Source organism: Mixophyes fleayi, chromosome 4 (assembly GCF_038048845.1).
Source record: "Mixophyes fleayi isolate aMixFle1 chromosome 4, aMixFle1.hap1, whole genome shotgun sequence".
In the NCBI taxonomy this organism is placed as follows: domain Eukaryota; kingdom Metazoa; phylum Chordata; class Amphibia; order Anura; family Limnodynastidae; genus Mixophyes; species Mixophyes fleayi.
In genome coordinates, this window is record NC_134405.1 from 15,733,167 (window position 1) to 15,745,658 (window position 12,492).

The 12,492-nt window shown below is 37.6% G+C and overlaps 1 protein-coding gene across 1 annotated transcript; it reads right to left on the bottom strand.

Annotated features, from left to right (window-relative positions):
- Positions 1-8,281: 8,281 nt before the first annotated feature.
- On the bottom strand, positions 8,282-9,202 carry LOC142150450 (olfactory receptor 11L1-like). Its single transcript, XM_075205643.1, has one exon. It carries the CDS (start codon positions 9,200-9,202, stop codon positions 8,282-8,284), a length of 921 nt encoding a protein of 306 aa, XP_075061744.1.
- Positions 9,203-12,492: the final 3,290 nt, after the last annotated feature.

The window sequence follows — 12,492 nt, forward strand, 5'->3', positions numbered from 1 at the left end:
GTGAGGAAATTATATTATGAAGGTTTAGCTTTTGTGGATCAGTTTACTTCTGAGTATTGTACAAACCCTCTAGCCTATCACTACTTGACAGATTATATGAAAAGAAAGTTCAGTGAGTAAAACTAAGTTCACTTTTTCTGTTTCTATTTTATTTGAAATTACACAAGTAATTGTTTGCTTTACAATAAATCTGATTAAACTTAATAAATTAGATTGTGATTCCAGTTTGGGATCTGTCACTGAGTAACTGAACACTTCCTGAGTGTCAAGTCTTGAACTAACTCTTAGTAGTGGCAAGACTTTGTGTTTAAGAGTGCAAGTTAGATATCATTCTGATGGATTTTAGTATCTTTTAGACAGAACTGGTGTTTTTGTTTTGATTAACCCTTGCTCACCGACATGTTATGTATGCCAGATGGGCTTGTAATGGCAGAGGCATTGTGATTATGCATTTGATCCTTTTACTACTGGGATTGAACACTTGCAGCCTGGGGTAAATACTCTGTAATCAAGCTAAATCGTCTTGGCGGGGGCATAGCTGGAAGGGTTATTTTGTCTGTTTGCACCCTCTTCTGTAGAGACATTGCACAGTTTTTTTCAACTTCAGTCCTTATGAATTCCCAACAAATATGTTTTGAGGATTATTTATTCTTAGCTGCTTTCTGAATGGGTCATCATCATCATTATCATCATTATTATCATTTATTTATATAGCGCCAGCAGATTCTGTAGCACTTTACAATTGAGAACAAACAGTAATAAAACAATACTGGGTAATGCATACAGATAGAGAGGTAAGAGGGCCATGTTTGCAAGCTTACAATCTAAGGGACAATGGTTTGATACACAAGGGTAAGTGCTACATCATATTGAATATTTGTCCAGCTAGAATGCAAAGGTTACCAAGTATTTAGTGGGCTGTATGTTCAGTCACACAACTATGTTTGGCAGAGGGATGTTGTCTTGTGTGTAGATGTGTAGATGGTGGTAATAGGGTAACCTAGGGAGGTTAATAGGGTGGTAGAGGAATATTATAAGCTTGTCTGAAGATGTGGGTTTTTCAGAGAACGCTTGAAGGTTTGAAGGCTAGAGGAAAGTCTTGTGGTGCGAGGGAGTGAATTCCATAAAGTGGGTGCAACCCAAAAAAGTCCTGTAACCGAGAATGGAAGGAAGTGATGAAAGTGGAAGAAAGATGCAAATCTTGTGCAGAACGGAGGTGTCGAGTTGGGAAACATTTTGAGACAAGATAGGAGATGTATGTTGGTGCAATTTTGGTGACAGCCTTGTATGTTAGTAGAAAAATTTTATATTGGATTTTTTGAGAAACAGGCAACCAATGTAGAGACTGACAGAGTGACTCTGTAGGTGCTCGAATCTGATTTTTGCAAGATCAGTAAAGAGAGAATTACAATAGTCGATGCAGAAGATGATGATGAGTACATGAATTACATTTTTTACAGTGTCTGATACCAGTAGAGAGAGATATATTACAGATTTTCTGTGATGGTATGCAATCAAGAGGACAGGAGGTAGAGCAGGAAGATAAGAAGACAGTAGAAACCTTCTTTTCATTTGTGGGATCAAATGAAGAAAGGGTGTCAGAGGATGCTGGGAAGGAATTGAGCTGAATGCTAGGCGAGGGAGGTGATGCCATTTCAAGTTTGACCTAATCAATCTTGTCCTTGAAATAGGAAGCAAGATCCTGGGCACTGATGGTAGTCAGAGGGTTTGGGGTGGGAGGATTGGGAAGAAATTTAAATGTGTTAAAAAGGCATTTGGGGTTAGAAGCTTGAGCATAGATAAGAGATTGGAAGTATCCTTGTTTTGCAGTGTCCAGATCATTGCGATAGGAGTGGCAGATATCAGTATATGTGATGAAATCATTAGAGGTGCAAGATTTACTCCAGTGTTGTTCAGCTTTACGAGAAAGTTTTGGCAGATTTCATGTTACTTTAGTGTGCCACAGTTTACAATGAAGTCTATGCGGAGTATGAAGAGTTGTTGGAGCCACTTGATCAAGGGCAGTTGCTAGGGTATGGTGAAAATGAGGAGCTGCCATATCAGGAGAGGAGAATGTAGAAATTAGGGAGATAATGTGTTGGAGAGAGGTGGAATACTGTTGAAAATCAATATAGTTAATATCCCTGTGGGTATGAGGAGTCTTGGAAGAGTTTGACAGCAGGGAGGTTAAAGAACTGGGAGTGAGCGGGTAACTAAGAAGGTGATGATCCGAGAGGGGGAGAGGAGTGTTAAGCAAATGAGAAACTGAGCATAGTGTAGAGAAAACAAAATCAAGACAGTTGCTATCCTGATGAGTAGCAACATTGGAATGTGAATTAGCAATTGGGATGTTGGAATCACCCATGATGATGGTGGGGATGTCAGAAGATAAGAAGTGAGGGAGCCACACAGAGAAGTGTTCAAGAAATTGTTAGTGGGGCGCGATAGCTCACAGCGAAACGCATAGAGATGGGTTAAAAATCCTAACACTATGTACTTCAAAAGATATGAATGTGAGTGATGGGACATTTGGTAGAACTGTGAATGTGCACTGTGGGGAGAAAAGTAGTCCAACCCCACCTCCTTGTCTGCCTCCAGGTCTAGGGATGTGGATGAAATGGAGGCCACCATGTTGAAGGGCTGCAGGTGAGGCATTGTCTGATTGTGTGAGCCATGTTTCTGTTATTGCCATAAGGTTAAGGTTGTTTGAGTCAGTGATTATCCTTTCTGCTCCCTCAGTGGGAAAATCTTAAACCATGACCTGTTGAAGGTACATGAAGACATGAGTTGAGATATACTATAATATAGTGTGTTTGTGATTGGTAATTATAGCTACTATTCTTTATTCTGCTGTTATCACCTTCAACTTTTCTTCACACTTATAAGTAGAGTGAAACTACAAAAACTATATTTCCGAATATTTTCTTTCATACATAAATCTGCAAAACAATTTGTCTACCTGACCATTATAAGGACTTTCTTATGTAAGACACCTGTCCATTTTGATTTCTCTACTACTAGAGCCATTTTTATTTCTCTGCAGTTTGAATTGGGTCAGGGACAGGCACTTGCAAGCATTATCTATCAGCTGCTGTTGTTTAAATGTCTTTAATTTTTACACTTAACAGATTCCACAGCTTAGTTCTGTTCTATTATATTCTTAGTTCATTTGATTTCTAAGTTCTAAGTTTTACTAAAGTTAGTTTACCTTTAATTTTAGTTAACTGTTACGATGTTGTATTTATTGCACTTTTTTAGTCTAAACAAGAATAAGGAGGGGACTGGAAAGGATTAAATTGGTCTTTGTCAATATGCACCTCCATATCTTGTTTGCAGTGAAAGGAATGAAGGAGGTCAGATAGATGCAACATTGGTCTATTGTACTGTTGCAAACAGTAGCAGTTGTTCTATAGCCACACCTTCTGTTGCAGTTAGAGATGGGGAAATGGGCATAATTTTTTGGAAACACTTTTAGTTTCCCAAAAGTGATGTATTGTCACAGTTTCAAGGAAAAGTGTAATTCCAGTGAATGGTGTGAGCTCTTTTTAGGTCTAAGCCAGTTGGGAGACTTCACTACTAGTCTTCCTAGTAACATATCCTTGTTTCAGAAGAGGTGGGTCAGACCATCCATTGGTGCGGTGGTAGTCACCGTAACGTCGCTGTAAACATCGACAGTGTTTACAGCGAAATAAATAATCTGACTGTAAAGAGAGCGATATGTTAAAAACAGTGGTTTATGTTTACACAGACTCAGGCTGTTTCCGATGTGAGGAGAACACGACAATTTCAAATGATGTCACTTTGAACAGCAACTTGAATATTTATAGTGGCAACGGACCTGGCGTACGTATCATAGAATGTTAGTATGAACTTTAACCAGTTAGGGTTAGGATTAGGGTTAGGGTACTTACATTACGTGATCGTACGTCGGGTTCGTTGCCACTTCAAAGTGACGTCATTTTAAATTGTCGGGCTCTCCTCACATTGGAAATGGACTGAATCTGTATAAACGGAAGTCACTGTTTTTAACATATCGCTCTCTTTACATTCGGATTATTTATGTCTCTGTAAACACTGTCAGTGTTTACAGCGACGTTAACACTTACTACACCCCCGTTGGTATACACAAGCCAGAACTTTGACCCGCGGAGCCTGTTCTGGGCTTTCTACTGGATGGGCCTCCCTACAATCTCCTAAAACATGGCAAATAACAGATGCAGTTAAAACAGTGCTAATCTTAGGGCTTCTTCTCCATTATCAAGAGAGGATGCTGTTTATTCTGTCAAGTGTCATTAGTTGAAGCACCTATGAGGCAGATACTTCTCCAAACGTTGACACTATACACATTTACCATGATTCATCCGGTGCCTGAAATAATTATATGACTCTGACTGCTCAGACTCCAATTTCCAAAGTGAGTCCACCTCTGAGTACCTGCTGGGGCTGTGATTGACAGCACTGCTGCTACTACAATTTTTGTGGCTTCACATTTGCAGTTGTCAGGAAAGGAAGGAGACCATCTGGGACTCTGGTAATTGATAGTGGCTTATTATGGGTATAGTATTTGATGACTATTCTTGTTATACAGTATATAATAAAAAGTGATGGAATTACTGATTGAATAAAATCATTGCCACATTATAAATCTTTGACTGTCTAAATTTATGAGCTACCACTATAAACAGCAATAATGATATTGTCCTTGATGCTAGGATGCAGATTAAAGTGTTTTGATCATGCAGTGGTAAGGATAAGTGCTGACAACTACTGTCTTTTTGTTTGTATACATATATGGGCATTTATATTGCTATGCAGCTGGTACCATATACAATATGGGATATACCCGTTGCCCGCCACCAGGCCTCTCCCTGTCTGTGTCCCTGTCAGCCTTCCTGGATGCTTCTGTGCCCATCTCCCTGGAGGCCTCTCTGATTCCTTCGCACTATCTTCTCGCTGCTCACTCCAATCTGGCCTCCATCATAGGTTGCCTCATGTAACCTCATCTCCCTCTCTACCCTCACAGTGCTCACTTAACCCCTGTTCTCCAATTTGTCCCTCCCGCCTCCAGTTTTGGTCCCTTCTCCCTCTGACCAACTATTCGCCCTGACACGTTGCTTCTCTCTTAGACTTACTTCCCTGCCATCTCCATACCTCGGGCTCTGCCCACTACCTGTTAGCCTGGTCTTATTTGGACCCACCTGAACTCTGGACCCACCTGAACTCTGGACCCACCAGAACTCTTCTTCTCACCGCCCACTACCATCATCTGACCTCACCAGTTCCTGTGGTTACCTAGACTCATCCGGACTCACCAATTCCTGTGTACTCTTTCCTCCCTGCCTGGTACTGGCTCACTGTAGACCTTCATAATTGTTATTACCTTGCATTTCAATTTAATTTTATTTTATTTTAACTTTATTCATTTTATTTAATTTTCTCTTGTTTTATTGTCATTGCCTTACTGTTTTACTCTGCTCTTATTTAGTCCTAAAATTGGTCTGTTTCACTACAGTCTGCCTCTTTCTGTTCCTCACCTCGGTGTTAGTCTCTGACCCCCTCCTCCTGTTTCTTCTGCCCCATTTTTCTCTCCTCCCCTTGTCTTCGTGTCTCTCACCATGACGTCCTCCTCCTGTCCTCTACCCATCCTTTCCCCTAGCCCCTTCCCTGTCCCATCTCTAACCCTCCACCGCACTCCAGCAACCCTTACAATCTCATCCACATCTCCCCCCTTCCCTCCCTCCCGTTCTCCTGTGCCCTATGGAACTCCAGATCCATTCGTATCAAACTGACCTCTTTCAATAACCTGTTCATCTCCAACTCTCTTAACCTTCTTGCTATCACTGAAACCTGGTTCACTTATTATTGTCTATTTGTATAATACAATATTATTCACTGTTTATAGAGAATAGTATGTCAATCATTGGAGAATAAGGGTTACTCTTTATTGAAACTAAAGTAATGAAAACAATAATCCCACATGTCATAAAATTGTAAATGATGAGCGAGGACAAAAACAGTAGACAACTAAAGCTGTAACGATTTGGCAATCCCAGATGAAAGATAAAAGAGACATTGTTCTCATGCATTACATGTACAAGTCCTGAAGGACAAGCATAATATATTGTACCCAGTGATAGCTCATCATATCACACATCTTCATTCTTCAAAAAATGGATTGAAGGTCCATGTTAGATGTATAAAGTATGAATTTCCATAGTGCGCAGGAAAAATTTGAAAGTAAGTAAGTCCCTTTGTAGACTGAACACATCTTCCAATTACTACTCTTGACCCTTAGGATGGAGGAATTGGGATTTCAGGAACATTTCATAGGAGAAGCATAGTAAGAGGGCATTTTATTGCAAATGTGATAAGGTTGAGAGTGTGCTTGAATCCAAGATAAAAGCTAAATTGTCCTGCAATTGTATTACCTCCATTAAAAACCAGGACACTTTGTATATGATTTGGGTAAAATTAGCCAATGAATTCCATTTCTTCCCACTCCCCAGGATCAAGTGGAAAATTGCAGCTGTATATTAAATGGGTAATGCTAGACCCCAAAAACAATGATAATATATAAAGATAACAGCACTGAAATGTAGCATCAAAGAGACGAAAGTTAATTGAATAAAAAAATATAGGAATATATAATCTCCCTATGGCAGGATTGAAATTTCGTCAGCTATCAAGGAGCAGCTCAAAGCAGCAAACCAATGTACTAATTAAAAGTAAACTAACATGTAGTAATCAGCAACACTTGTAAACAATTAGTAAGCAACACTTGTATTAAACTGTTGACTGGTCTCATAGCAGTATATGCAGATACTTGAAACACATCTATTAGAAACAATTCAGCATTGAAGGTATTAGTAGCGTCTCAATGGTACATTACGACATAAGCTGATTCCCCACTGAGTGCTTTGTGTGGGTGCTCTGTGACAGCAGCCGCCTGGGGTTATCATGTAGATATATTCATTATAATCTTTCATCAACATTTATTTCATCATCATCATCATCATTTATTTAGATAGCCCCAGCAAATTCCGTAGCGCTTTACAATTGGGAACGAACATTAATAAAACAATAATGGGTAATACATACAGACAGAGAGGTAAGAGAACCCTTCTCGCAAGCTTACAATCTATAGGACAATGGGAGTTTGAAACACAAGGCTCCTTCGACATCAGGGCCGGATTAAGGGAATGGAGGCCCCTGGGCTAAGGGGGCCTCCATTCCCCCGTGAGGGCCACCCCCGGTGAGCCGAGCCGCGCCGCCTGCCCCCCGGCACTTACTTCCTTCTCCTCCTTCTCCGGCGCGCTGTGCGCTCTTTACTGAGGAGATCTCGTGAGAGTGAGACTCACGAGATCTCCTCAGTAAGGAGACTACAGCGCGCCGGGGAAGGACCACAGTGAAAGTGCTCAGCAGCACTGATCGCGTCGGGGGCGCCCCCGCCCCCGACCAATCAATACTGCTGCAGAGCACTTTCAAGGGCCCCCTGGATGCCAGAGGCCCCTGGGCTGTAGCCCAGTTAGCCCTATGGTTAATCTGGCCCTGTTCGACATAGATGTCAATATTCTTCACATTAGCAATCCCAAAGATAAGGGTATATTGAACCACTCGAAGGCCACCATAAAGTAAGAAATTTGGACAGGAAATTAATAGTCCATCGGGTGTCTATAAAAAAACAATTGAAGACGGCTTATTAATTATCCTGTCCAAATTTCTTACATAAGGGTGGCTGACGTCATTTGAATCCTGCATTAGTTAGATTATAAATTCCTATTGTTTTTATTTTTAATTCAATTAGCATTTCTCTTCATAATGCTACATCTCAGTGCATATTTTCTTTGCATTGCTTTAAAACATTTTCTTCATTATATACCTAGCTGATTTGATTATTAATTTCAGAGTTAATTTGCTAAAGTTAGTTTACTTTTAGTTTTAGCTAATTTGTACTATGTTATAATATTACACTTTTTTCATCTAAACAAGAATGAGGAGGGACTGGATAAGATTACTTTGGTCTTTGTCAATAAACACCCAAATATTTTTTCGCAGGAAAAGTCTGGAATGAGGCCAGACAGCTGCAGCATTACCCTCTTGTGCTGACATACGCAGTAATATTTATTTTAAAGCAACACCTGTCATTACAATTACTCATCCATCTCTCCTCAAAAAAGCACATATAATCAATATGTGAGTGGGGCCTATGCACATTTTCCCAAATCAGTTGACATGATTAAAATTAATTATATTATGTGCATGGATTTGTTATTAAATTAGACTAATTCAAATTACACATCAATTTTTCAAACGCTTCCTTGAAGTCTTTATTCCTCAGGCTGTATATGAATGGATTAAGCAATGGTGTCACCACAGTGTACAGCAGTGATAATACCTTGCTGGTAGCTAATAATTGTCCTTTGGTTGGAACCATATATACAGAAAAGAGAGTCCCAAAAAATATAGACACAACAGTCAGATGAGAGCTGCAGGTGGAGAAGGCTTTCTGTCTCCCACTAATAGACCGAATGTTTAGAATAGTGGTTATGATATACACATAAGAAACAATGATCATTGTGAATGGGCATATGACAACAATAATACAAAATAAAGTTATCTGCATTTGTATAAATGAAGTATCAGAACAAGAAAGTTCTATAATGGGAATAAAATCACAGAAGAAATGGTCAATAGCATTTGGACCACAGAAGTCTAGTTTGTATATAGCTATTGCATCCATCAAGATTATAAAGGAACTCAAGGAACAAGATCCAATGACAGATTTCACACAAAATGTTTTGGTGATTATAGAGCTATATCTCAGTGGGTTACAGATAGCCACATATCGGTCATAAGACATCACCATTAGGATCAGACACTCTGATGTCTCTGAGTAAGCAAATACATAAAACTGTGATATACAGGCAGTAAGAGACATGGTCCCACTGTCATGAAGTATAATGTGAAGTAGGTTGGGCAGAATGTCTGTGGTCATCAGAATGTCCAGTAAAGACACTTGTGTGATGAAGAAATACATTGGAGAATGAAGATTATTGCTCATTGAAACTAAAGTCATGATAATAACATTACTGCACATGGTGACACAGTAAATGATGAGCAGGAACAAAAATAAGAGACTATTGAAGCTGTGAAAAAATGGAAATCCCAGAAGAAAGATATAAGAAACATTGTTCTCATGCATTATGTGTACAAATCCTGTAAAAAAAAAAGGATTAGATTTTTACCTATATTTGCTTAACTCGGTATTTGCCAATTATATGATGTCCCCAAAACTTGGCACTGGAGTTGAACACATTAATAACCCCCCTGTCCCAATAACACAAAAAATAAAACATATTATTGTCATTCCTTTTAAAAGAGTTTCATATATTTAGATATATGCATTATTACAATATGATCTGTCTTTGTATACAGGTCCTTGTTCCTCTTTGTACCTTAGTGTGTCATTCCTCTTGGACAACTGTCTGGAGAAGAGTTCAAGATAAAGGGGACAATGAGATATAAATCTGTATGACAAATTTGTCTGTTACACCAGAAGAGATAAAATTCACCTCTTCTAATTTCATTGGAACAGAGCTGTCTTGAATACAATAAAAATGTTTATATTATGGACTATATAATGCTATCTTTTGTTTTCTGTCTTTCCAAGAACAAAAGTAACTGGAGATTGTTACAGTCTTTTTTATCCTTCCAACAGAAACAAAGATTTGAAGATGATCTATTAGATATGAAGGTTTTCTTAACCTTCCTGAGAAAAAAAGTTTAAAGTAGTTTGTCAAATAGAAAGAACAAAAGTAATTTAAAGGAGGTCTCTTAGATAACTTAAGCAGGAAATCAATCACAGGTTAGAGCGTTAAACAATTGGTATTGGCAGCACAAGTTTTAAATTTCATTATACTTATCAAATGATAAAAGTATATTAATATTTGCAAAAATACTCACACATCCATCATATTTTACCCATAAATTATTAAAATTAATAACAAAATGTCCTCCCACTGACTGTGTTCATTTTCCAAACCAGGACCTGGGACAGTTCCCAGATATTTGGGTATCACAAGAAACATAACTATGTTTGTTTAAACATATTTGACTGAGTTATTTTTATGGTGACATTTTTTCTCTACCCCTCATGTTCTTTGCAAAATCAATAAAAAAAAAATACATTTAAAAAAAATTAAACTGGACTCTAAAAACAAAAAACAGGTGAATATATTAATCATGCTGTCTGACTATATTCAACACTCTAAACTAAGCTAACTTTGAAAGTAATAGAAGTCCACAACCTCAGGATTTTCTTGACTCACCTGGACAAATTATCACATCATATTTCTCTATTAGACATTTATCTTCCAATATATCAATGTCACAATGCAAATAACAGATATAACAGATATGATGCTCTGTTTACAACCCATTGCTGCAGCATTGCCTTATATGCTGTCAGATAAATCTTATGTGAGCAGGATACTCTGTGGAGACCTCACAGAGGATCTCTTGTGTGTGATGTCAGTAGTCTTTAGAGAAGACAATGACTAGAGAAATTATTTTGAATACTAAATAATGATATAGTGGAAAATATCCTAATTACATAAGATTTCTTATCAATGGAGAATAATAAATTAGCCAGCAATAACTATTTATTTCTATATAAAATATTATAATCTACTAGTTTTAACATAGAATATATATTTTTTGTTTTGTTGGGAAATAACTATTTACTTTCTCAATGGTTTGCTAATCCCTATATAACACACAAAACGCATGGACTAGTTTTACAACTTCTGCTTATCCCCAAGGCCAAACTCTTTCATGTCTTAAGAAATGTGTGAAGCCATTTGGCAAATTGAATATTCTTTTAATTTCAGGTTCAGAGGTTCTGCAAATTAAAGTTTTCAGATTGCATTGAGTTTGTTTTCAAAAGGAATTCATCACATGGACCTATAGTTATGATTACAATAGCTCATCCTAGCCCATACATCCTTATTATATACACCAGTGGTGGAAGTAGGAGTGTATACAGTGGTATTCCATACCCCCACTTCTACTGCTTTCATTGTAAAACATTCAGATTCCATTCACCTACATTTTCCATACCACCACTTCTAAATGTCTACTTACAGATTCCTACTTCCAACACTGATGTACATTAATTGAAAGGAATGAGTCAAGATTACACTTGATTTGGGATATTTAGGAAAATAATATATTAATGGGGTCAGGATCAATCCTAAAACCTGAATTTGCTTTAGATAACATGTTTTCCAGTAAATCACTGGGTGTAAGCAACATGTTCATGTTTTTTTTATATTTTCTTTAGAGGCCTATCTTATATCACCTGGCTATTTACTTCTACTGCTTTCATTGTAAAACTTTCAAAATCCATTCACCTACATTTTAAATACCACCACTTTAAACTTATAGATTCCCACTTCCAACACTGATGTACAATAATTGAAAAGAATGAGTCAAGATTATACTTGATTCGGGATATTTAGTAAAATAATATATTAATGTTGTCCTGATCAATCCTAAACCTGAATTTGCTTTAAATAACAAATTTTCCAGCAAATCACTTTGTGTAAGTAACATGTTAATGTATCTTGATGTTTTTTTTAGAGTCGTCATCCTCATCAACATTATTTATATAGCGCCAGCAAATTCCGTAGCGCTTTGCAATTGGGAACAAACATTAATAAGACAATACTGGGTAATACATACAGACAGAGAGGTAAGAGAACCCTGTTCGCAAGATTACAATCTATGGGGCAATGGGAGTTTGAAACACAAGGGCATGTGATATATCATTTTGCACACTGGACCCTGTTTTATATCACTTGCCTTTCATTCCAGAGCATACTGTCCATTGAATAAGTAGTCAATTCTTTTGCTTATTGCCAATTCACATATCCTAAAACCTTGAAATTCAGTAGGCTAGAAAGGACTATATTTTGGGTCCAAGTTCTGTGTTTTTTAATTATAAGAAACATAATAGATAAAAACCAATGTTTTACTCATAATACATTTTGTGAAGAGAGCTGTACAACTGAACAGAGACAGATAAAATGTGTCAACAATATCTGAAGTTCCCCATAAGGAACATATAAAGATTATGCTTCTCCCAATGGATTAAATATAACATAATTATATTTCATATGTTTGGAAAATCACCTCATGTGTGGTGGACTTAAGTAGAGATTTATAATATAGTTGTGTAGCCCATTCTATAAATGTTCTTCAACAAGGGACCATAAAACAGTTGTAAAACAGATTAGCATACAGATTAGCATACCAGCACATCTCTTTCCAGAATGTCGCAGAGACGGAAGGTTTGGCCTTGAAAGAATATTGTGCAAAAAGTTTTGAAATTATATTATAAAAGTTTAATGATTGTGGATCAGTTTACTTCTCAGAAATCTACAAATCCTCTAGTCTTTCACTACTTGACAGATGATATGAAAAGTAAGTTCA